Source organism: Aspergillus neoniger (genome assembly GCF_003184625.1).
Source record: "Aspergillus neoniger CBS 115656 unplaced genomic scaffold BO87scaffold_8, whole genome shotgun sequence".
Taxonomy (NCBI): Eukaryota; Fungi; Ascomycota; class Eurotiomycetes; order Eurotiales; family Aspergillaceae; genus Aspergillus; species Aspergillus neoniger.
The window spans coordinates 281,360-306,322 of record NW_020291136.1 but is presented as its reverse complement, the minus strand read 5'-3'; the positions used below and the strand labels follow the sequence as shown (position 1 = coordinate 306,322).

General features: G+C 51.3%; 7 protein-coding genes across 7 annotated transcripts; 4 read left to right on the top strand and 3 right to left on the bottom strand.

Annotated features, from left to right (window-relative positions):
• Nucleotides 1-75: 75 nt before the first annotated feature.
• On the top strand, nucleotides 76-2,548 carry abaA (transcription factor AbaA; the record flags this gene model as incomplete). The annotated part of the gene is made up of 3 exons (XM_025619240.1): nucleotides 76-514; nucleotides 569-745; nucleotides 801-2,548. The coding sequence occupies 3 exons, from the start codon at nucleotides 76-78 to the stop codon at nucleotides 2,546-2,548; spliced, it is 2,364 nt and encodes a 787-aa protein (XP_025482142.1).
• A 350-nt stretch (nucleotides 2,549-2,898) lies between these two features.
• Nucleotides 2,899-4,235, top strand: BO87DRAFT_374346 (aldo/keto reductase). Its single transcript, XM_025622767.1, has 3 exons — nucleotides 2,899-3,261; nucleotides 3,319-4,106; nucleotides 4,174-4,235. Exons 1-3 carry the CDS (start codon nucleotides 3,117-3,119, stop codon nucleotides 4,198-4,200), a joined length of 960 nt encoding a protein of 319 aa, XP_025482141.1. The 5' UTR covers nucleotides 2,899-3,116; the 3' UTR covers nucleotides 4,201-4,235.
• A 141-nt stretch (nucleotides 4,236-4,376) lies between these two features.
• On the top strand, nucleotides 4,377-5,235 carry BO87DRAFT_456998 (uncharacterized protein; the record flags this gene model as incomplete). The annotated part of the gene is made up of 2 exons (XM_025628769.1): nucleotides 4,377-4,577; nucleotides 4,654-5,235. The coding sequence occupies exons 1-2, from the start codon at nucleotides 4,437-4,439 to the stop codon at nucleotides 5,233-5,235; spliced, it is 723 nt and encodes a 240-aa protein (XP_025482140.1). The 5' UTR covers nucleotides 4,377-4,436.
• A 170-nt stretch (nucleotides 5,236-5,405) lies between these two features.
• Nucleotides 5,406-10,276, bottom strand: BO87DRAFT_303031 (NIF-domain-containing protein; the record flags this gene model as incomplete). Its single annotated transcript, XM_025619230.1, has 11 exons — nucleotides 5,406-5,924; nucleotides 5,991-6,065; nucleotides 6,122-6,418; nucleotides 6,640-6,671; nucleotides 6,767-6,960; nucleotides 7,854-7,912; nucleotides 8,287-8,456; nucleotides 8,523-8,625; nucleotides 8,681-8,830; nucleotides 8,884-10,079; nucleotides 10,177-10,276. 11 exons carry the CDS (start codon nucleotides 10,274-10,276, stop codon nucleotides 5,406-5,408), a joined length of 2,895 nt encoding a protein of 964 aa, XP_025482139.1.
• A 5,001-nt stretch (nucleotides 10,277-15,277) lies between these two features.
• On the top strand, nucleotides 15,278-20,873 carry pxa1 (putative peroxisomal ABC transporter (PXA1); the record flags this gene model as incomplete). The annotated part of the gene is made up of 5 exons (XM_025625907.1): nucleotides 15,278-17,713; nucleotides 18,133-18,349; nucleotides 18,643-18,719; nucleotides 18,973-19,155; nucleotides 19,233-20,873. The coding sequence occupies 5 exons, from the start codon at nucleotides 15,278-15,280 to the stop codon at nucleotides 20,871-20,873; spliced, it is 4,554 nt and encodes a 1,517-aa protein (XP_025482138.1).
• A 43-nt stretch (nucleotides 20,874-20,916) lies between these two features.
• Nucleotides 20,917-22,386, bottom strand: BO87DRAFT_227864 (uncharacterized protein). Its single transcript, XM_025618738.1, has 2 exons — nucleotides 22,065-22,386; nucleotides 20,917-21,996 (listed from the first exon to the last, which is right to left on the bottom strand). Exons 1-2 carry the CDS (start codon nucleotides 22,126-22,128, stop codon nucleotides 20,960-20,962), a joined length of 1,101 nt encoding a protein of 366 aa, XP_025482137.1. The 5' UTR covers nucleotides 22,129-22,386; the 3' UTR covers nucleotides 20,917-20,959.
• Nucleotides 22,198-24,838, bottom strand: BO87DRAFT_374343 (putative lysyl-tRNA synthetase). The gene is made up of 5 exons (XM_025622766.1): nucleotides 24,741-24,838; nucleotides 24,222-24,511; nucleotides 23,996-24,160; nucleotides 23,515-23,940; nucleotides 22,198-23,462 (listed from the first exon to the last, which is right to left on the bottom strand). The coding sequence occupies exons 1-5, from the start codon at nucleotides 24,797-24,799 to the stop codon at nucleotides 22,645-22,647; spliced, it is 1,758 nt and encodes a 585-aa protein (XP_025482136.1). The 5' UTR covers nucleotides 24,800-24,838; the 3' UTR covers nucleotides 22,198-22,644.
• Nucleotides 24,839-24,963: the final 125 nt, after the last annotated feature.

The window sequence follows — 24,963 nt, the reverse complement described above, 5'->3', positions numbered from 1 at the left end:
TGTCCTCCATCACCCTCCTCTTTGGCATTCTCTGTCATTCTTTCCCAGAGTCAATCCTCTCCGGTGGTCCGCTCGATGGCGCACTGGCAAACGGGGTGTATTGTGCCTCAACACCAGTCAGCTCTTGAGAGCATCGGTGCCCATACGGACAGGGCCCTGCAGAACACCTCTGGGAACGTCCAGACATACTCTGACAACCTAGCCGACAGCAGCACTGTTGGTCGTGACGACCAGCTGCAGCAACTTGCCTTCAAGTATCCTCAACCCCCAGTTCCAACACATCCAGTGCCCACTGTTCCCACCACCCTTCAGCCCCCTCAGAACCTCCGGCTCCAGAGCAAGAAGCTCCGGCGCCTGCATTCATTTGGGCCCAGCCTAATCGGTCCTCGTAGCAGGCCCAGAAGCTATCTCAGGTCCAGCAAGTATCTGGAGTACAGGTCCCGTCCACGTCGAGACACTGGCAAAGATGGGGAACCGGTATGGTCGGACGAGCTTGAAGACGCGTTTCAACAAGGTGAGAAAAACAATCCATTAGCTGCACGACATATGAGTACTAATGTTGTGATAGCTCTCGAGGCGAATCCGCCAATGGGCAGACGGAAATGGTCAGAGCGAGGAAAGTCATATGGTCGAAATGAGCTCATTGCTGAGTTCATCTACAAGAAAACTGGTAAACGAAGAACTCGAAAGCAAGTCTCCAGCCACCTCCAAGTCCTCGACTCGTTCCTCAAAGGAGACCCCGATTGTAAGTGACAAAGCCAAGTATACTAAAGTCGGACCGAGCTAATATAAGTATCTAGGGGAGCGACTCGTACGAGAAGAGGCGAACGTCCGCTCGAACAACCAACATCCGCCCGCTGGTCCAAGATGGGGGCCTGCCATGGATCCTCCCTTGTCAAGTCATAATGGCACTCACCTCCACCCCACCTATCATGACCCTATGAGGCAGGCCTATGGAGAACTGCCGCCTACCCCGTTTTCCATGAACGCCAGCTGGCCCGAGAGCAACTTCAGTACTATCCAAGGCCTCGGGTTCGGTATGTGGGTAAACGAGCCAGACAAGAACGATCGTATTGAGGACGCGAGCCATATCTACAGTCGCCTTCAAGACGACCAGCGGCATCCGGTAGCGCCGATCTCTTTGAATGAGATCAGAAACTGGCAAACATCCTTTCCTTACCTCAATTCGCTGATGGCGAATTCCAATGGATCATTGGACTGCGACATTATCCTAATCGAATCCAACCTGAAGTTGATGGATGACTTCCCAGCTGCTCGCTCTAAACTCGGCATTCACTTGGAACTAGATTTTGCCCAGGCTAGTGCGGCTGGAGTTCCGATTCTCAGTGAAATGGAGAATTGGTCCTCCAAGATTTACATGTATGAAAATGGCCAAGAGATCTATCAAGGGCGTCAAGAAGTTGCGAGGCCGACGCACACCGCGACGCACACCAAGGTGAAGCCTCACTTTGAATCTAAATGGTGGGCGAATCGCTTCACCAAGCTCACGCAAGATCAAAAGCTGGCCGAGGATGCTGGACACCATGGCCACGAGCAAGCTCGGGAGTTCCTCCGCCACCTGACCGTAGTTCAAGAAATTCGAGCTATGACACCCTACAGCTCACGGAGAATGTCCAACCCTTACTCTGGACATGCCGTGAGTGAGAAGAAGAGGGTGGCAATCATCCTCTGGAAATTCCGACAGACGCTGCCCCGCGACGTGGTTGGCACTACAACATGGCGTAGAGTGGTTTCGTCAGATCGAATCCCTCACGCAAGCCCCAAAGCAGCGACTGGCATCGATCTTCCTCCCCCAATGTCGCTGGCTGACTCGATACTCTTGAACCGGCCGGGCCCTAGCGTTTACCATCAACCCCAACCGCACGAACTCCTTCACAACAATGGAGTTTCTCAAAACCCTTGGCCTCTGTATTCAACAGGCCAGGAGAGCGTTGCACAAATGTTCAACGCACCTTTTGATTTCATGAGTCCACTTCCCAAGCAAGAAGACCGCCTTAACGATAAGATCGCCGTGACCTTGGGTCTCGATGGCTTCCCAAGCCTCCAATCACATGATATCAGCCAGCCGACCAGCCTCAACGGGCCCAACAGTGGCACAAGCATTCTTAGCATGCCAGAAGTTCCTTTGTCGCATTCCTCTCATGGTCCATACAGCCTTGAGCATGACAGCCACTATGTCCACAGCCAGCCACTTGGGGTCAATGTGCACGACAACAACGCCCTGCTGAACGGCATGCTGGTGACGAGCGCACAGTCTATCGACGATATGAACAACAGCCAGGCATCCTGGATGCCACCAACCACTGCAATGTCCGGGGACATCCCCGGCAGCCACTACCCGCACATTGGCTTCCCGTCATCCGAGCACCACGTTGCGGTGCCCCGTGAGCCAAATCCAAGCCACAGCTATGACTTTATGCCCGAGGAGCTCGATAAGTGGCCGAGCAGCCTGCCGACCGATATGAATGGAGGAGCGCATGAGCACGCGCACTCTTACACCGCGAGTAATACAGTACAGGCCGTTTAATGACAGGCCGAGCGAGACTACTCAATGATAATTATGGCGAAAAAAGTATTCTTAATAATGTGATGGGCCGGTTAATCTTCGATTCATATGCAGTGTAAAATAATGGCAGGATACCTTTTTACAATGTTTATTCATTATTTCTTCTTAAAACAATACCTTCATTTACACCTAGAACTACGTAGTAAGTATTATTCCCCAAGTTGTAAACACAGTACTCCGTAGTGGTAGAATCAAAATTAGGGTCAAGTGGCGGCATTTAGCCGGCAGATGGATGCATTTAGCCGGGCCCGACTTGGGATGGCATCCGGCCAGCCCTTGGATAAGTTACTACCCCAATTTAATACAGCCGCCACAAATTCATTTAGCCTCCAATGCCGCTATCTGTGCCATGTATGGCGCCTCCAGTGGATACGCGCAATGAATTTGAGTTCATAATGCCATGACCGAGGGGCAGTTACTTATTACCCCTCCAAACCTTCCCTTTCTCTCCCTTCATCCCCCCCTGATCCTACTTTGACCGCGTCTCTATACCTTGCCTCAACACGACCTTGTTACTCCTTCAATCACCATGGCCTCTCCCACCGTCAAGCTAAACAGCGGCTACGACATGCCCCTCGTGGGCTTCGGTCTCTGGAAGGTGAACAACGACACCTGCGCTGACCAGATCTACGAGGCCATCAAGGAAGGATACCGTCTGTTTGACGGCGCCTGCGGTACTGCTCCCCCCATAAAGCACTACCAATATTTCCAAACTAACACATGAAACATAGACTACGGAAACGAAGTTGAAGCCGGCCAAGGCGTCGCGCGGGCCATCAAAGACGGTCTCGTCAAGCGTGAAGAGCTCTTCATCGTCTCCAAGCTATGGAACAGCTTCCACGACGGCGACCGCGTAGAACCCATCTGCCGCAAGCAGCTCGACGACTGGGGCATTGACTACTTCGACCTGTACATTGTGCACTTCCCCATCTCACTGAAATACGTTGACCCTGCTGTCCGCTACCCGCCGGGTTGGATGTCCGAGAACGGCAAGCTGGAGTTCGGCAACGCCACGATCCAAGAGACCTGGACGGCGATGGAGTCGCTCGTGGACAAGAAGCTCGCTCGCAGCATCGGTATTAGTAACTTCTCTGCGCAGCTGGTCATGGATCTGCTGCGGTATGCGCGCATTCGTCCTGCCACGCTGCAGATCGAGCATCATCCGTACCTCACGCAGACAAGGCTGGTCGAGTATGCCCAGAAGGAGGGGTTGACAGTTACGGCGTATAGTTCTTTTGGACCATTGAGTTTCCTTGAGTTAAGTGTGCAGGATGCGGTGAATTCGCCGCCGTTGTTTGAGCATGAGCTTGTTCAGGGCATTGCGGAGAAGCATGGACGCACGCCGGCGCAGGTGTTGTTGAGGTGGGCGACGCAGAGGGGTGTGGCGGTTATTCCCAAGAGTAATAACCCTCAGCGGTTGAAGCAGAACCTGGAGGTTACCGGGTGGGATCTGGAGGAGGACGAGATTCGGGCCATTGCTGGGTTGGATCGCGGGTTGCGGTTCAATGATCCTTTGGGAGTGAGTTTTATCCCCTTTTTCTTCCATTGTATCAATATGTGGAAATGTTTACTAACTTGGATCACAGTACGGACTCTACGCCCCTATTTTCTAAACGACCCAGCTATGAGTGTATATACGATATATGAATACATACCAATCTTGTAGATGTTATAACTTGATGCATGTGACATGGTTGTAGATAGATAATAGATAAGATAAACCCGCCAAGACCACCGCATCGCGATAACCAACATTTCTCCATCCCATCCATCCATCTCCCATCATCCACTCACCTTAACATCCACTCCTTCAATACCAACCCAAATCCCAGCCCCAATCCCAATAAGAATGAACAAAATGACCCTAAAACCCCTAACCAGCAGCATCCACATCAAAACGCACCCAGCCCCGCGCTCCCTCTCCGAAAGCAAACTCATTCTCTCCGCACTCCAGAAATTCGGTGAAGTCGTGACATTTCGAAACCTAAAAGTACATCCCTCCCTTTCCCCTATCCCCTCTCCCTCGTTTACCAAAACAATGCTAAATACAATAATGGTGGATATAGTACGACCCCACAAACACATCCCCCAAATCCGCACACAATACCATCGCCATCTTCGAGTCCGCGGCCGCGGCGTCTTCGGCCATTGCGGCGTCGCCGATTAGTATCCCTGTACAATCTCAAACACAAACACCAAGTCAATCGCAAAGCCAGAGTCTGGAGAGAAAAGATGAATCTCCCTCCCACACACCCTCCATACCATCACAGTCACAAGCACAATCACAATCCCAAGGACCGATCCTAACATGCACGATCCAACCATCGCGACATAACCACGTCTCGGCGATGACGCGCAACCCATACCATACGTTCTTCTACGTGGATAAGGACAGCCATATGTATAGGGATCTGGTGAAGAGTGGCATACCGTTGGATTATTTGGCGGATGGGCCGATGAGGAGGAAGGCGCATGTGCCGGAGCGGGTGAAGAGGATGCTGGATCGGGATGTGTGGAGGTTTGGGGGGAAGAGTTTGATGGGGTTGTATCGGTTTGGGGTGGAGAGTGAGAGTGAGGGTGGAAATGGTAAGGAAAGTGGGGAGGGTGAGAGGAAGGTTGACATCGGGGAGGGTGAGGGGACGAAGTGAGGTGAAGAGGAATGTTGGGATGATGATTGTATGATTTGTTTCCTTTTTTTTCTCTCTGTATAACAGGGTGGGTCGGTTGGATTGTACATGTATGTATAGCGGGCTACGTACGTCACTTCGTTTATTGTAATTCTAATAGGTGATGGGTAGGTGGGCGGGTACATTAATAGCTATGGATGAGGTTGATGGCATGTAAGATGAAGAAATCGTTCCCTTACACAACGCGGATATACGCTATGTTTCGTTAGCATCTCTAAGCATCGACAAGTAAAGAAAGGAGACTTACTCGCGTCAACCTGCATGATATGCGGTATCGCCAACCGCACCTTGTTCCGATACAATGCTGGCGCTCTCGTCTGTAGCGGGTTGCCCTCAAAGTACACCGTCTGGAGTTTCTCCTTGTCCCGGAGTTCGCGCTCCACTTCATCGAAGCTCGACAGTTGGTTGTTGGACGCCCACAGCTCCTCCAGATTCTTCAGATGAGACACATGTTCCAGCTTGGCCACCTGGTTGTTGGAAAAGTCCAGCACGCGCAGCGAGGTGTTCTCCTCGAGACCGCTAAGGTCGGTGATCGCGTTATGCGACACGTAGAGTTCCTCCAGGTTCTTCAGGTTCGAGAGCCCACTGATACTCGTGAGACGGTTCGACTGGATAGAGAGGATGCGCAGGTTGGAGAGGCCATCGAGGTTCTATCATCACCGCAGTCAGTCAGCCAACGCACATCACACCCAAGACTTACAACGCAACCGACGTACCTTCAATTCCGTGATCTTATTCTTCCCCAACCACAGCTCCTCCAACGCCTTCAGGTTATCCAGATTCTCAATCTCCTGCAAGCAGTCAGAACGATACCCCAACAAACATCTCAAACACATCCAAAACCCACCCGAATCCTATTCGCCCCCAGCTCCAGATTCCTCAACGACGTAAACGTCTCCACCCCCTCTATCTTCGAGATCTTATTCTGCACAAAATACAGATCCGTCAACTTGACCAAATGCGAAATATTCTTAACATGCTTAATCTTATTGAAGCTAAGATCCAAGCTGGTCAAATTCTCGAACTCATCAAGTCCCTTCACATGCGATATCAGGTTATCGTAGAGATCGAGTTCCGTCAACGACTTGGCAACTTCCGTGGGGAATTCGATTCGTGTGATTTGATTCTGTCGGAAACATAATCTCTACATCATCCACCGTTCAATTAGCACTGTATCGCGCGACCACACAAATACTGGGTAACCCTGCCATACCTTCACCTTGGGAAACCGCTCCAACCGCAACGCCGGAAGCGAAGTTATGCGACAGTGAACGAGGTCAATTTCCTGATGCGAGGCGTGTTAGCTAACTGGCTGTGTCCATCAATCAACGAACGCGTCGCGTCGGAAGAAGTATCAGCGTATACCTCTGCTTCCGGGTCCTCGTCCTCCAATAGATCTGCACACAAAACCCAACCATCAGTATATTGTCCTTTGTATCACCGGTATACTATAGCACAGCATCCCGGTATTCATGGATGTTGATCGACATACCCTCATCGGCCTCGATCTCCTCCACAGGCGGCGCATCCGAGTCCGAGTAATCGGGGTCTTCTAGGGCTTCCGGGTTCGTGATCGTGGCTTTCGGTTCGACCCGTAGCTTTCCGTCCCAGCCGTTTTTGTCCTTCATGTTGAGCGATGGGGTGGGTGGGTGTGTGTGTGTGTGTGTGTGTGTGTGTAGGGTGGTCCTGGGAAAAAAAAGTGGTTTGGTGGTGATGCAGTTGGAGGCGGGGAGATTGGGTATGACGCTGCCAAGAAATATCAGGAGATCGTCGGAGCTTTGGATGGAGGCTCAAGGAAGCGGACACAGCCTTGCAGGGGAAATATGTATGTATATATGTATGAAAGAGTTCAGGACGGGGCTAATCGGGGAATACTCACATGAGCTGACACGATGTAGTGCGGACAAAAGCGGGATGCGATGGAAGATTTGGAGATGACCGACCGATCGGTCATTATTGCCGCGGCGTGATCTCAGCCCGCCTTCGCCCGTTAAGAGGCGATCCACTCTACGCTGTAGTTTAGATGCTCGATATATCGCCAATAATTCTGTCCATTATACGTTACCGCCTGTTTTACTCGTTACTTCTGATCTGTACTACTCTGAAACTCGGCCGTCTCGTGAAATGGTCAATTCAAAACTACTTAAACACGGGACAAGCTGGATGGTGGAGGCGGACGCTTTTATGTACAGCACGCACGCCCAATCAGTACATATACATTGCAAAGTCCGATCCCATGTAAGTCTGGAACCGTTCAGACTATGCGTGTACCAGAAGCAGCGACAGGCGCTTGAGACATGAATCAAAATGCCACGCGCTGGGGAGTCTCCAAAAAATAGACCATGGCGAACCAATGACAAAAACAACGCTGGGTTTTGGGGTTCACATCTTCGGGCACAAAAAAGACTAGGAAAATAACCAGGACGGCGGGTCGAGCCTCTTATGGGCTGCATGTTAAGCAAAAAGAACAAAATGGGGACCATGAAAGGAATCAAAAGTAGAAGGAGACAGATGAAAGAAAAGAGGGAATGTAAATCGGGGAGCGTATACATGAGATCAGCAAAATTTTGGCTGATGACCAAGACTGACGCCTGCGGTATGCAACAGGAAAGAAAACTTTAAACACTAGGAAACAAGACTGGCGGGGGTAATCTGGTATCTGCTCGCTGGGAGCGCAAGAACATGGCCGGTGCTCGGAAGAAAAAACGGTGCGAATGACATGGGGATAAAGGCAAAAAGATGATGATGGGGAGGAAAAAGTTAAGGAAAACACTCTTCACTGTGGAATTGCCGCGAGCGTTCAGATCCCAGACGAAGCTGGATTGAGCTGCCGGGACGGTCTGGCTGCTCGACACGGCAGACGTTCCATGCGTGTAGTTGATCAAAAATCAGATGACTCTTTCTTTTGAAAACCGAGTGGACCCGCAAGGTGAAGATAAGTATGCTGTAATGCAAATGCCAGAAAAACTAGAGTTACAGGCATCACAATGTAATGTCGAGAACCAGACTAACGTCTTTCACTTGTGCCCCGGCAAGGTCTTCGAGGACGGGAATCAGATCGAGAAGCTCGTTATCGTGGGCGTCAGAGAACCAGCTGCTGATGGGTATCGCATGTTGAGGGTGGAAGATATACGAAGTTGGGGAATTATCGATGATAATCGTATCTCGTAGGTCGCGGCCTACTTGAGAGAGATCCTAACCAGGGATCAGCAAACAATTCACGCAAGACAATGTACACTGAGTGGAACAAACCTTGACATAGTTGCCTTGATGGTTATAGCAACTATCCCTGAACAGTCGGTGGTGGACAACGTTGTGAATATCTAGCTGATCCAGCAGAGGATCACCGTACTAATGAAGCATGAGCGAATGCGTAGCCGATAATTCTTATTTTGGAATAACTCACCTTCGACACAGAAGCAGTAAAGACAACCACTTCATACAACTCACCCACCCTTTTCATGAATTGGTCGACACCAGGTCTTTTTATAACGTAGATGTTGTGATATTGACCTTCAATCTCCACGGGAATGGTAAAATCCGCGCGTTCAAGAACCTGAACATAGGTTAGTCTAACACTGGGTTGATGAGAAACTGAGGATGGCGGACCTTGAAACTACTGTGAACCAACGTCTCGTCCAAATCGAGAACCAAGCATTTCCTGTCCCGCAGATGGGGAAGAGGTGGCGGCAAGAGGAATTGCTGTTGCGTCTCCTCTAGCATTGTATCGGCGTGGTGTCCAGATGGGCCCGTCGGCGGAGGCAATTCAGCTGGAATTACTGTCGCCTCCTCGTCGTGTGAAGTATACTTCTCGTCGTCATAGCTATTTTCGGACGCCGGGGGCTTAGGCAATTCATCCAGCTCTATAGGAGCAGTCGGAGCATCCTGAGACTTTTCAATGAGGGGAGAGATCGCTTGCTCCTCTGTTTTCTGAGCGGGTTCCTCCGCTTCGCTGGCAACAGCGCTTGCTTCGGCTGTCGTAGTGGAAGGTTGAATACTCTGGCCTACACCAAGCCCCTGTGATTCAGCACTGTCCTGTGGCAAAGTCGGTACTTTCTCTGTCTCTGCCGCACCCGAAGGTACCGTTGCACCATCGAGCTGAGCGCCCTGCTCGGAAGTAGTCACAGTGCGCTCTTCGTCCACTTGAGACATGGACTGGTTCGACGTCACAGTCATGTTGGGTTTCTCATCCCGGTAGTAGCTGGGGTCTTTGGATTCCGCGGTGCTCGAATCACCAGCATTGGTGTCAGCCTTCTCCGGAGTGGCCTGGGTGTGGGGAACCGATGGCTGTCTGGATGTCCTCTTCGCTGGGATGGCAGGGTCCTCCGAATCATCGCTGGGCGAGGAACAACAGCTCAAGAAGGCGAACAACCTATACGAGACCTTGCTTCTCCTCTCTGGCTTGGCCGGATCACGCAAGTCAGGGCTTGCCGACTTGTCTTCCTCCATACTCGCCCCCTCCTGGTTTTGCCGACGCGACCTCATACTGCTACCTCTGCTCCGGTCCCTACGACCCTTGAATATGCTTCTTTTCGAACCGCGAAGAGTATTCTCGGAGTCATCGTGAGCGGTGTCTTGACTCTTGTCCAGCGTAGATTGTCGATCCGCTTTTAAGGATGCACGCGACGGGATGGGCAACAGCAAATGATGTTTCTTCGGTGCGTCAGCAGACGTGGTTGCAGAGTCCTCTACCGAACCCTGGGCCGGTGCGACGGACTCTTGAGCCGCATTGACGGGCTCTACATGGTTCGACGGAGGCGACGCATCGGTGGTGGCGGGCTGGTCCTGAGGCGGCGGTTCAGGATCTAACAAAGGAGATATCAGCAACGGCACTCGGAAACAACCCAAGCGCATCGGAGAATTTGATTGCGAAGCCTGGAACAAACGGAGTTGAAAACTTACTGGAGTCGGGGGGACTCGTCGCGATAGGCATGAGCGCTTCTCCAGTGGTCGGTTTTGAGTTTGATGGTAAAGAATCTCGCTCTAAGCTCCCTCCGAGCATTGAGGGTAGCAGAGCGAGGTTCACTTAAGCCGACGGGGAAACCAAAAAAAAACGAAGGGAGAGAAGAGTGACGAGAGAAGAAAAGAGAGAGCGAGAGAGAGATAGAGAGGAGTCGGAGGACAATTACCACCAGGGTTACCGCCGAGAAGGGGAGGGAGGGGGGTTGCGCCGGCAAGGAAGAAGAAGAGGAGAGAGAGAGAGGGTGCAGTCACGCCTCCTGGCTCTTCGCACGTACTGAATGGATGGGATGGAGGCAGGTTACTAAGGTGGTAGTACCAGTAAGTTGCTTAGCTCTGGGACCCGGACCACCGCCTTGAATAAGGCTAGTGCGCAGCACTAAAAGACTCGTTCGCAATGAGCAGATCCAATCAATCCGCACTCCAATGTCCAGAATACAGGGCGGCAGACGAGCAGAAAAGCATATGCGACCGGCACGATCTGGAAGTCAAGTCTGGGGATGATCGCAGGAATGGAAGGGTTCGAGCGTGTGAAGTGCAGGACTGTTTGAACGTAGGGGATCACGTGGTTGAGCCAGGGCGCAAGCAGCTCCTCTTGACTCGTTTGATGACCACTTGTGTTTCTAAGTGGTACGAAGTAGTTGGTTGTAGGTAATAATGATAAAAGGTTCAGGCAAGGTTAAGGCAAAGGTCACCGGCCAGACAGCCCGGTAGTTAGTTGAGTTAGTTAGTTAGTTGGAGAAGAATAATAGCTGTAACGTAAACGATCTAGGGTATGATCGCTTGTTGCACTGGGGCTGACGGGTTGTTGGCCAGCGGGAGGGAAGTTAAGGTGAAAAGGAACTCTAAAAGAGGGCCCCCCCGAAAGTAATCTGATCGGCGGTTGATGATCGGATTCTTGTGCTGTGGGTTCGTCCCTTTCGCTTAGTCGATGGGCAAAGGAAGTGTCAAAAGTGTAGCCAGCGGCTAAGAGAGACCTTTTCTTCCCACTAGTTGGACACGGTCTGATGACGGTTTTCTACAGTCGGGATGAGCGACAGGGGAGCACGGAAGTCCAAGGGGAATCAGCCCAGGTGCGGTGGTGCTTTGATATGGTCAAGCAAGCCGGTTGATGATAGTGGAGAGTGGCTTATTCCTTAGCTCCTTGACTGGCGGCTAACCGGTTTAAGCAGAAAGAGGAAGAGGAAGGGGAAAGGGGGAGGAAACTAGAGTGAAAAGAGAACCGAGAAAGAGAGGGAAATAGCAAAAGAATACGTAGAGCCCGAGGGGAGAGAGAGAGAGAGAGAGAGGAGAAGGGAGGGAGGGGGAGGAGGGAGGTGGAAGTGGGTGGGCGAATACAGCAATGATGATAGTAATAAAACCAAAATTAACATTATCATTGCAATAATAATAAGAATAAGAATAATAATAATAATAATATTACAGGAATGATAATAATAAAATAAAATAATTTAAAATTACTCCATACGTGTTGCTATGCGCTGACTTTTACGGAGGTGATGACCTTAAATTAACTGGTACTGTTAAGTACTAAGTAAGTAGGGACGTTGATGGTGGATGAATGCTCGGATGTGCCTTGGGGGGCAAGGGGTAAAAGGAAAAGCAGCAAGCAGACATCGGAACCCGCATGAGAAATTAGTACGGGCCCCAGGAGAAAAAGGTGAATGAAAAAAGGAACGAAAAATGGAAAAAGAAAAAGCGGGAGAACACAGGCCAAGTCTGGTCTGGACCAAAAGATGCAGGGCTGCAGAATTGGGGCCAGACACCCTCAGAATTGCTGCGACTGGCTGGTCCAGCATTGGAGACGGAGGTTCAGTCTCCATTTGCAGCAGGTTCGGGCCTGATTTGACGGGAGATGCCCCGTACCTTGAAGTTTGCACGCCCTGATTACCTCCCATTGGAACCGGTAAATCAACTTACCATGAGCACCATGGTGAGCCACGCTTTCCAAAAGATTCAAATTAACTATTGCACAGACATGTGGACGATAAGGATACCAGCAGGATCCCCCCATACTTCATTTGATCCAGACTGATGTAATTCATGCATAGGCAGAAGCTAGTGAGTTACACGCCTACCCACAGCAGCCCGGCCCCCGGTAGAAGTAAGTCCTCTGTAGTGTTAGCCTTCGACTCGAGGTCATCCGGAACAAGTTCCGACTCGAGAATGGGCTCATGTCGCCGTGAGTATAACTATAGCGGTCGCACCCATCCAAAATATCAATAAAATTGGGAGAAGTCATGGGAGTCTGATTATTTTATTTTCAATTATTTTCTTTCACGGATCGCATAGCAAACCCCGAAAGTAAGTGCTATCATTGTTACCCCGAGAAGGCTTGGTGCAGGGATCTCGCTCGTCTTTTGTTCCGTGGGCGCTTCCAGGACGAATCGGAGGTAGCCAAGACTTAAAGGTGGTCTCAATCACCAGTGACAAGGTGAGGCTGGCGTATATCTGGCAGCTCAATAGTCCTTTCAAAGTCATGCATATCTGCTCCCATTTCATGGTGTCTCTTGGAGGGGGCCGTGGTTTCTGTAGCCACAGCATCTCTCTTCCGTAACAACCTGCACTGCCCGAGTCGGATCAATTCATGGTGCACACCACCTTCAATGAACCTGCAGCTTTTCGTCCCTCATGACCACAACAATCATGGGAGACCTACACCCTGGCCTTCCCTCCATCCTCTTCAAGACCCTGGAAACAGTTCCAGGTGACGACGGCCATCTGCTCAGCCAAGCGAGCAGCACCACTACTAAAGTAGGCAAGGCTCAGGAATAAGTTACAGCTATTGTGGGTGATCAGTACCTCATGATACAGGATTGAGTCGAAATTACCGACTTCTGGGATTGAGATTCTGGACGGGCACTTCCACTCCGAAGAAGTCACTATCTTCATTCGCTTCTCGTCCTGCTAGCCTTCCAGCCTAAAAAACCGCATGCCTTAGACAGTACCACGACTCCGCTCACATCTAATATCTTCAGCCCCTCTGGTATTTTATTGGGTCAATCAAGACATGCATCATTTATTGTCCGTTGAGAATAAGTCCTACCATTGGCCATCTGTCACCGACCGTGATCGGCCTCAGCTAGTACTGCTCAGGTCTCCCATGTCGTCGCCCGTCAATCTAAATCTAATTCCTCCTTCGCTGGGACCAAGGTCGCCGTCCGCAGCAAGCTTTTCAGAAATCTAGAGGTCATCTTCCAAAAACATTAACATGCTCTAGTCTAGAAAGGCTCATCACCATGGCTGGCGGATAATGCGCCCGGGGCGTCATTCCATGCATCTACTTGGAACTGCCTGCGAATCAGATGCTTCTCAACAGGAATAGGCCCGTGCAGTTGTCGAAAGAAGAGTCGATCATCCTATCTAGCCACCTACCCATGCTTGCATACCTGCACACATACCTAGTCTCAATATTCTATACGCTGTAGGTATCAACCTCCCTTTTCATTCGTTTGTGTTACCTTGCCTTCGTAAGTAACAGTCTGCTTCAAATGGTGATAGTCATCCCTGCCAAAGAAGATGCCACTGCAGCCATCCATAGTTTGCGGGGGGGCTGCTAAGTACTAGGAGTTAAGCATCAACCCCAATAACACACAACATTTCTGTCTGGGTGATACATTCCAGTATCCTTCCTGGTTGATCATTGACACACAAGGGATGGCGCATTCTACGAAATACTTTGCTTGTCTTGAGATCCAAGTGATTGTCAAGTTTTGGTTTCAGACAGGTATGCGGAGACTGTCTGGATTGTATACCATCTTTCAGCTTCAGCAGCTAGAGAAAGAGCTGGTAATTTACCCCGTAATACCTGATCTCCATGCCATCCCCACTCTTGTATCCAACCCCCGCATCAAGTGCGAGACTGCAGCCTTCGGATGCTATTTCTGTTCTTCGAGATAATTCATTCATGTTCATACCTTCGCTTTCTGGCTTTCAAGTCATACGATCGAGGACAAATGGGAGGGAGAGCTAGGCCCCAATGTCGGAATCAAGGAATACCATTTTCAAGTCTGACAACGATCCACATTTACTTTATCTTCCCGGGCTTCCTTGGTTGCCAAAGTGCCGGCCAGCCATACTGGATGGTTCTTCGATTGAAGTTTAGCGGACCAGTACTGACCTCAAGTTTAGGTGCCTCGTGCGATATTGGTAGACCTTGTATTTTACCATCAACCTCCCGCTATTGAAGCTTAATCGACCGGCACCAGATCAACTAAATGATACAGATAATAACTACTTCTATCAGATAATACCACCAACCTCGTAACGACTACCTGCACTATCCGGCCGGTCTTGGTTGCAGTGCCTGGGTCCCTTTTAGGAAGTTGGGCGCTTAAGGGCCTACATAGTAAGACTACCAGAGGATGGACCTGCAAATCTCAATAACGCAGACAATTATCACAGCCAATTACTGCCGATTATTTGATGCAATTTTGGATGGCTCAATTAGTAGTAGTATTTGTGGTACAAGATCTGTGAAATCAAGCGATTCACTAACTACTCCGACATCGACCGGATGATGTCAACGGCTTCATTAGTTACTTGAACATCTAAAAGCAACTAAAGAGCCATCGACACCACATTTCGGAGACTAGGCTCATAGGCAATCTCCTAAAATAGCGAGCAGGTCTCTGTAAAGGCTAAAACTTGTGGCTACTGATACTTGATGTAATGAAGGTCTGGGGACTCCGCACGTGAGGTGCGCCTCCGCCCCTCCGCAGTGTTGGCCCGAGGTCTTCACATGCATTACCTCTCAACAACATTGTCAGCTTCAACCATAATGTGAGCTCCTGAGTGAGTTGTCCGCTAACAACTGTCTCACAACCACACCTATTCTTACTCATATTTCTTGCTTACAGCATATTCGACCTCGAAATATCACCACAGACCGATATAGAACGCGTCATCCCTGCGGACGCTTCTCCCCATCTCCTGATGGCCTTCGACAGTCTGGCCTAAGAATGCCAGCTGCCGTGAGGGCACTGTCCTACAAGGTGCCCACAGATTGTGTCAGAAGTGGTTCTGTGGCTATACATGAAGCATAATGGCCGCTCATTCAACGCTTCGTCGTCGAGAAGATCCTCTCGTGGCGCTGTACAACAAATACACCAGTCTCGTTCGCTCCCGGATCAAGCGTTCATCAAAGACCACCCAAATCATCGCCACTATTGTACTGATTCTATCTATTTTGGGTTCCGGTTATGGAGGCTACAAATGGTTCAGCGAAAGGGCCAAAGAACGTGCGCGAGGAAGACGGCTGCTGCGTCGGAATTCCGGGATTCGAGGCAAGGATGGCACTCGTACTATCTATGTGCCCTATAAGGGCTCCATGACCTCTAAGGTTGTGATTCATCCGACCAAACAAACGACTTTCGATGCGCATCGGCGGTTGTTCTTGAATCCACCTGCTGCCGCCCGTGTCGGCGACGGCGAATCTGTGAATCAAATACCGCCGCCAACCACGAAGCCCGGGATCAACCTTGCATTCCTTCATCAATTTCTCAGCCTAGGGAGTATCATGGTCCCGAGATGGGGTAGCAAAGAAACCGGATTATTGATGGGTCATGGGGTTTTCTTGCTCTTGCGAACATACCTGTCGCTGTTGATCGCACGACTCGATGGCGAGATTGTAAGGGACCTTGTTGCTGGCAAGGGGCGCGCTTTCGCTTGGGGCATTCTAAAATGGTGCGGAATTGGCACACTGGCTTCCTACACCAATGCCATGATCAAGTTCCTTCAATCGAAGGTGTCTATTGCGTTCCGGACCCGATTAACGAGGTATATTCACGATCTCTATCTTACTGGCGATAACAACTACTACAAGTTGATGAATTTGGATGGCGGTGTTGGCCAAGGACCAGACCAGTTCATTACTCAGGACCTTACTCTCTTCTGTTCTGCAGCAGCAGCGTTATACTCGTCCATGGGGAAGCCCATGGTGGACCTATTTGTGTTTAACTATCAACTGTATCGTTCTCTCGGGCCTTTGGCCCTTACCGGTATCCTCACGGGCTACTTCAGTACCGCAGCAGTTCTGAGGAAGCTTTCACCACCGTTTGGAAAGCTAAAGGCTGTGGAGGGAAAGAAAGAGGGTGACTTCCGGGGTCTACATTCACGGTTGCTCGCCAATGCTGAGGAAATCTCTTTCTATGGCGGCGCGGACATCGAACGTGTTTTCCTAATGAGAAGCTTCAAGGACCTTCAGCGCTGGATGGAAGGTATCTATAGCCTCAAAATCCGCTACAACATGCTCGAAGACGTCATCCTAAAATACGCTTGGTCTGCGTTTGGCTACCTGATCACATCTCTGCCGATATTTCTTCCAGCCTGGGGCGGCATGGGTGGTGCCCTAGAGCTTGTGGACGTGCCGAAGGAGACTGGTCGAGAACGCGATCGCATGAAGGAGTTCATCACGAACAAACGTTTGATGCTATCTCTGGCGGATGCAGGTGGCCGGATGATGTATAGTATCAAAGACATCTCGGAGTTGGCTGGGTACACGTCTCGAGTCTACAGCTTGATATCCACCCTTCACCGAGTGCATGCGAGTGCATACTACCCCCCACGCAATTCTCATGCGGAGCTATACTCTCTCGCGGATGTACAAGGGACTATTCATAACGGCTTTGATGGTGTTCGTCTCGAACAGGTTCCCATCGTCGCGCCTTCAATATATCCCCGGGGTGGCGATGATCTGATCGAGTCACTGTCATTCGTCGTGCACTCCGGCGACCACCTCCTGATATCTGGACCGAATGGGGTCGGCAAGACTGCCATTGCCCGGGTTGTATCAGGGCTGTGGCCAGTGTACCGCGGGTTGGTCAGTCGCCCCAGAGGGTTTGGGCTTGACGGCATCATGTTCCTTCCCCAGCGGCCCTATCTCAGCGTGGGGACTCTCCGCGATCAAGTAATCTACCCCCACACTGCAATCGACATGCACGAGGCAGGTGTAACCGATGCTGCACTGCAGAAAATTCTGGACGACGCTCACCTAGGCTACCTCCCTGGGCGCGAAGGCGGATGGGACACTCGAAAGGAGTGGAAGGATGTCCTGAGTGGAGGAGAGAAGCAACGCATGGCATTGGCACGAATTTACTATCACGAGCCTCGCTATGCCTTCCTTGATGAAGGAACCTCAGCGGTCTCGTCTGATGTCGAGGGGCTGCTGTACCAGCGGGCAAAGGAGCGGGGAATCACCGTGATTACGATCTCCACACGCGCATCGCTCAAGAAGTACCACACATACAACCTTAGCATTAGTATTGGCGAAGGTGGCGAGCAATGGGAGTTTGAGAGGATCGGCACCGCCAAGGAGAAGCTGGGAGTTGAGAAGGAGCTGCAGGAGATACGGAAGCGGCTTGACAAGGTGGAAGAGTGGAAACAGCGTCGGGAGGATATTGAGAACGAGCTGCGCAAGGTCTGGGTGGAAGAAGGAGAGCTTTCTCCACCACCCTATGAATCCGAATCGGAAGTAGTTGAGGTACAGGATGATTAGCAGTAGGCTCTCATCCACTGCAGGTCAGACTAGCCGACGCTGTGACCATTGTTTCATTTTCTATTCATGTTGACTTTGTGTCCGAGTGAATCTGTACCTGGACTTTTGGATGATGCAAATAGATTAACCTGATGATTTACCCATCTGTAGAGTCACATGACCATCACCCACGGCGGCAGAGCGGATCCTGTTCTTGTCCCATGCATTCAACTATCATCAATGCTGCATAGCTCTGTTCTTGTCTTCCTGCCTCTTGAATCTTTACCCTTCACTTTTTCCTCTTCTTTTATTCAGTATTCTAGTCACGTGTTCATTTCTATCCCAAAATGTGCAGTTTGAGTGCAGACTAATCACAGCTTACTTCCATCTCTTATTCAAATCTTATCTAAATTTAACTACTGCAGGGGGAACACGCCCCTTCTACTATAATGTCAATCATTATGGAAGACTCGTCTTCACCAGACCACCAAAAAATGGTCGTAATTCCAATCAACCGGACATTCAGCGACGGCACCCAGGACAACTGGCCCAAAGATGAGAGATTTCTGAGACCAGACGATAGTTACTATCGAGAGAAGCTGGCCTCCATGTGGCTGCAGAAAACGGGGGCTTACGAGCGTGGTACGTTGATTGCATGACTTACTTTGATCTTATTCTACTTCAGTTGATGCTCTACACCTTTGCACGGTTGCTTTGGAGGTTGTTTGTGATTTATCTATCCATTACTCCTTTCGGACTCTGTACTTCAGATCCATATTGAGATGTTTGGCGCATCGTGTACCTTATTGTACCGTCATGTGAAGGCCAATGGTAGTTGCTGTTCTTTGTTCAGAAAGGAGAAGAGACATGTCGCTGCATGCTAGCATATTGAAATCATATTCGCTTTTATTTCGCTTCACTAACCCTGCTTTTAGGAGTGGAATACATTCTGGACAGTCTGCCTGATGGTTATGCTCTATTTGACAGGCCGCGTATTGCAAACCCCGACATTGTAGGTTTTTAGCCCTTTACTTCTGGGTGCATGAATATCCCTGACTCTCAGCAGTACGATCGTTTCCTCTATGGCCATCCAACAGATGTATATTTCAACTCCACGAAGCAGTTCTTCCCGCACTTCTACTATCTTATGACAGGCGGCCAAGAGCCATGCACTTGTGTTCTTTGCGAGAAAATGTCCAAGAGGATACAAGGTATGTCGCGACCAATATTTGGACTGCCTATACAATACTGACAGTAATCTACAGAAGGCGGCTCAGAAAGACGAGGTCCTGGAAGACCTCGGGGGAGACCTCCTGGGACTGGAACGCCGATTCGAACCCCTGGTAGGCCGCCGGGGAGGCCACCTGGTCGACCTCCCGGATCAAGCGCAAGCAAACCACCCGGAAGGCCACCGGGAAGACCACCAGGAAGACCCGGACGACCCCCTGGTAGGCCCCCTGGCCGACCTCCAGGCAGGCCTCCAGGAAAGCTTTCGTCGGCGACATGCCCTTGTACAGATAACGAGGGGACGCCTGACGTGTTCAAGATGGCCGTTATGCAGCTCGAGCTACAGGGGTTACAGGAGAAGGGCATCACAGAGCCTGGAAGCATGGACTGGCGCGCAGAGCGCTCACCACTCGACGAATACATCCAGAAGCTGGACATGCAACCGTCATTTTTGCCCCGTGCTGGAGAAGTCGTGCTCTGGACGCCAGATTTCGAAGGCGAATTAGCCTGGAATCCCGAGAATAACCAGATCCAAATATACTTCCCCAGCGAGAAGCGATGGTCGGGCACCCCAGAATGGCGAGCCGGTATCGTCAGTCAGGTCCCAGAAGAAGACACCATCTTCCAAGACATCGTCCAGACATCCCCCAAAAAACAGAGCATCAACTACTCAGGCTTCCGCGTCGAAACCTTCCCAGACCCCCACAGCCCTGACAAGAGCTACTCCCTGCACTACAAATACGTCAATCTGAAATCCATCAAACCATTCAACGCCTACGAACACTTCCTCCAAAACATCCCTCGCGAGAACCTCCACCCCTCCATCGAATACGCCATGACCATCATGTCCTCCTTCAGCCTCCTAGACAAGCACCACTTCAAAGGCATCTGGCCCGACGCATCCATCTACAGCCGGGGGATCTTCATCGGCGCCGAGCTCCTGACCATCGGCGACGCCGTCCGCCTAAAACCCCAGAACTACAACCCCAACAATACCCCCAACTCAACCGTCACCGACATAATGGTAATCGAAGAGATCCGCCTGGACCTGAAAAACTGCGACTCAGACCGCAAATCCAAGCACCTCGCAGAGAAATACACCATCCGCATCCGCGGCAAGATCTACACCCCCAGCGACCGCCGCATCTACCTCACCAGCAACACCCTCCACCCCATCAAACCCCTCACCGCAGACGAAGTCGTCTCCGCCTTCCACTACGTCGGCATGAGCGGCTACGGCGACTGGTACCGCATGCACCCAGGCGCCATGGTCGACGTATCCCAGGACATGATTCTCGGCCGACTCTACGAGCCCGACGCCCTGCAACTCATGTTCGGATCCCTATCCCTCGGATATGATCTGGACGGTGTGCTCCGCGGACGTGAGTACTCCCGCCAAGCAGACGAACGCATTCCAGAGGGGCAGAAATGGTTCTGGGGCGATTTCCGCACGCAGACGCTTGCGATTGACTCACTGAATGGCGAGGATGTGGGGCATTATAGCGACGCTAGGGATATGAAGATGTGGAGGGCGAATCTTCGGGTGTTGGATGGGATGGCCAAAGCGGCGGATTTCAGGGAGGCCAAGATACCGGGCGATGTGGGACGGCCGTCGACGAAGTCCAGGTCGAATTTTGCCAAGGTTGGGAAGCTCAGTAAGCTTGTTAGTACGGGGTTGGGGGGTGCGGATTTGAGTAACCCTGTTAGTGAGGCGGAGGAGGGCACGAGTCGGTTGTCTGTTGGTGATGAGGATGATGATGAGGAGGAGGAGGAGGGAGAAGAAGAAGAAGAAGAAGAGGAGGAGGAGGAGGAGGAGGAGGAGGAGGAGGATTTCACGCTCCGTATGGATCAGCTGCGCGGCGGGACAGAGGAAACAGAAGAAGGGGACTATGTGCCTGATAAAGAGAGGGAACGGAAGCGAGTAAGGCATGATGATTGAGCTGGACTGTACTATATTCAAGATGATACCAGAAGCTATACAAACAAACTACACACCCCACATTCATCAAATAATGACATGGCATCCTACTTCGACGTCTTCTCCACCACGCCCCTAGCAAAATCCCCAAATGTAACCCCATCTTGTACTTCCTCCTCCAAATTCGGCTGCGTAAACACCGCCAACGTATTCCTCGCCACCTTCCCGACCCCCCTCGCTCCCTTCACGAAGTGCGGTACAGCACGGAACTGCCCCCTCGTAATAAGCTGCAGCGCCTCACCCGTCTGAAACGCAAGACAATCCTTGGGTATATTGACCTTGACGACCTGGCCCGTCCTGGAACGGATATACAACCCAGCCTTAGGATCCGGCGAGGTCGTGAGTTCCGGCAAGGGGGAGGATTTATCTTCCAAAGTGGAGGAGGAGGGATCATGCGCCTCCTCATCGACGAACATTGCGGACGTCAGACCCGTTAGACATCCGTGGTCGAGGTGCGTTGCGCACCAGTCGTCATCATCATTACCCTCACCCACTTCTTCCTTTTTCCCTCCCTCCGGAGAAGAAGAACTAGAACCTTCAGTAGGAAAATAATGCAACAACCTCGCCTTCGTCGTAAAACTCCCTCTCATGACCTTCTCCAAATACCCAGGCTTATACCCATCGACACTTTCCAAGGCGAAGCGATCACACGCGCGCGCCACCAACGCCGCCGTGTCAATAATCAGTGTGCAGAGCTGCTCGAAGCTGCTCCGGAAGGTGGGGAGATCCGTCTCGCTCGGCCAGATATTGGGGCAGGTGTATTCGGGGAATTCTGCGTCGATGGAGGGCGCGCCTTGCAGGGACGGGTCATTGTAGAACGCGCAGTTCAGGTAGTAGGAGCCCTTGTGGGTGTCGTAGTGTCCGTCGCGGAGGGTTTCTTTGCCTAGGGACCAGCCGATGAGGTATTTTGCGGAGGCGCAGGTGAGGGAGTCCAGCGTGGAGGGGGGCAGCGAGGCGAGGTATGAGGCGTTGGAGAGGACTTGCGCGCGTAGGTGGGGGAATGTTGGCGGGAGGTTCTTGACCAGGATTATGCCTAGGGAGGAGGGGCCGAAGGCTTCTGTTAGGGTTGAGGGGGGGATGGTTCCTGTTTTTGTGGAGGGTTAGTGAGATGGATGTGGGTTTGGTTGTTTTGGGTAGGAGTGGGCCACGTACCGTCGATTAAGTCTTGCAGGGTGACCGTGACGGCTTGCGCTACGGGTATGTCGTCGAGAGCCATTGTGGTGGTGGTGTTTGTGTTGGTGTTGTGGGTGTTGTTGAGTGTGGGTGGAAAGAGGAGATAATGAGGGGAAAAGATTGCAGGTGGGATGATGGAGGGCCTCGGCCCGCGCCGGTCAATTGTGCTTATCAGCGCTTCTTATCGGATGGCATCGGCCGGCTGAATGGAATTGATTGATAGAATGTTAAGTGGTGGGTGGGTGTTGGATTCAGTTGAGAGTTGTGATATCTGGATTGTGGGTATGTACAATGAAGAGGTGGATTGTGTGGTTACTATAACATAAGGTTCATGTAATGTACAGGCAGCTTGCTGCATAGCTGCAGTTGGAGCCTTTCTGACTCCATTTAGTTTCCAGTTCAGCAGTCGAGCAGCGCAGCAGTCTAGCAAGACTGTGAACGTCGAGCGACACTCATGGCGAGATCTTGCAAGAGTCGCGAAAATCCACTCGCCTGCAACGGACCAATGAGAGTGCCGCCGCAAGACGCGTCATCGTGTCTCCCATTCACTGAGCGCTGTCTAGATCTCCTTTCCTTCAGCAGCCTGACCTTCAGCCGCTGCATCCGCACGGGTGGTCACTTTGCGCAAGTTGCCAAAAGGCAGAATGTCCCCGATTCTCGTTATTCCAGTAAACAACATGCAGAGACGGTCGATACCGCACCCCCAGCCGCCAGTCGGAGGGAGACCCCATTCCAGCGCCTTCAGGTAGCTCTCATCGATCTCTTCTGCCTCATCCGCCTGCTTGCTGTACCGGACCTGGTCTTCGAACTTGCGGCGCTGCTCGAACGGCGAGTTTTCCTCCTCGTATGTGTTCACGACTTCGCGGCCCTCGATGAAAAGCTCTCCGCGGGCGGCGACGCGCTGGTTGGTGGTGGGGTGGATGAAGGACTTCGACAGCGGGGACAAGCACTCGGGCGGGTTGACGATGAAGGTCGGGTCGATGCACTGGGGTTCGACGTAGATGCTGCAGAGCTCGTCCAGCAGCCGGGGGAGTGTCACTTTGTCGGGAAGTGCGTGGTTGCGGTCACGGAAGATCGCCTTCACCTGGTCTAGAGCATCCGGAGACGTGAGGTCAGGCAGTTTCTGCTCGATGCTCTGCTCAATAGAGGTGATGAAGTCGAGCCGGCGGAAGGGCGCAGAGAAATTGAGATGGGAGAACGGGAGAGGCGTGAGTTCCTGATTAGGCTTCTTGAAGGGGGACGATTTGTGGAAAGCAGTAAGGTGTTCAGCTAGGCCCGAAAGTAGCTGCTCGGTTGTGGTCATGAGATCCTCCAGGTTGGCGTAGGCGTGGTAGAACTCGCAAGTGGTGAACTCGGGATTGTGGGTTTTGTCGAGGCCTGTTGCAGCTTGTCAGTGGTTCGTTCAAGCACATCGACTGACGACTAATACCTTCATTGCGGAACGAAGGTCCAATCTCGAAGACCCGGTCAAACCCTCCTACCACCAATCTCTTCAACCAGAGTTCCGGCGCAATCCGTAACGACAATTGACGATCTGGAAACTCGGTGGCTGTAGTATGAAATGGACGAGCAATTGCACCGCCAGCAACCGCTTCGATAATAGGCGTATTAACCTCCATAAAAGACCGATCGACAAAGAACTGGCGAAGATACTGGACAACTGCCGATCTAGCTCTGATGACATTTACTGTCTCCGGGTCCGCAAGGAACTGAACATGTCGGGGATACGGCGACTTCTCCTGCCCCTGGGCATCAACCGGAATATCATGCAGACAGGGCGACAGCAGCTGCGGCAATTCAGTCGCCAGAAGCGTGAGCTCGCCTCGTTCAGTCCGGTGAGGATTACCCGTTACGGCTATAGGATATCGTTCAGTCTAAGCAGGATACTAAGGACGGTTGGTGAAACATACAGAAGGCATCGCCACGCCGAAGCATCCGGTAGAACTGCTTGAAGGTCGCCGGAGGGATATCCTTCAATCGACGACGATTGCACATAACTTGAATTTTATGGCCATCATGAAGCAAGTCGAAGAATATCAGATTGCCTCCAACAAGTCTTAAGGTACGTACCCTACCTACTGATTTAAGTACGAGACGACATGGTAGAAGCCAGCTAGGCTAGAAACTAGGACCTACCATTAATAACAACTGTATCATCCTCTACTATTTCATTATCTGCTAGATGGCTGTAGCGGCCACGAAATTCCGCACAGCTCACCGTGTTCTTGTTTGACGCGAGCCGGGGATACGGCTCAGCAACAGCCTCTTCGATCAGTTGCACACGCCTCTTGAACGCCTTCTCAGGATACGCATCGACGCTGTTCTGCCTTGTTTGTACCAGAGGTGCATGAGTGTGCTGTATTACTCGAGCAAGCCTGCCAGAAGTCTGGAAAGCCTGCGATGTACGGGAAATCGGAAGTCCTGTCCTGAACATGCCGTTAGCAAACTGTCTAACAGACACAAGCCATACAATATAATAGCAGAGACAAGATAAATCAGAAGACATAAAGCTTCCTTGTTACTCATAACTTGGAAGATAAACCCCCAAGCTTCAATGCAGCGGTTCTGTAATTGGAAGGGTATGTCTCATCATGCAAGTTGCAGGATAAAGAGGATCCATTGGGAAAAACACAGCAAAAACATAAAACTGCTTACCTAGACAGAAGACCTCCAACCCGCAACGACGACGCCCTCAACGGGCGAATTGGTTGCATTGAGAGTGAGAAGAGAACTACTACGTGCTCACATATTGAGAAAAGGAAGGGAGAAGAGAAAAAGAAACAGAGCCAAGTTGTGCGGGAAATACGCGTTTGCAAATCCGGCGAAAATTCCTAAGGCGGTGAGGAGCGGCAGCGGCAGGGCCAGCTTCGAATCCCGG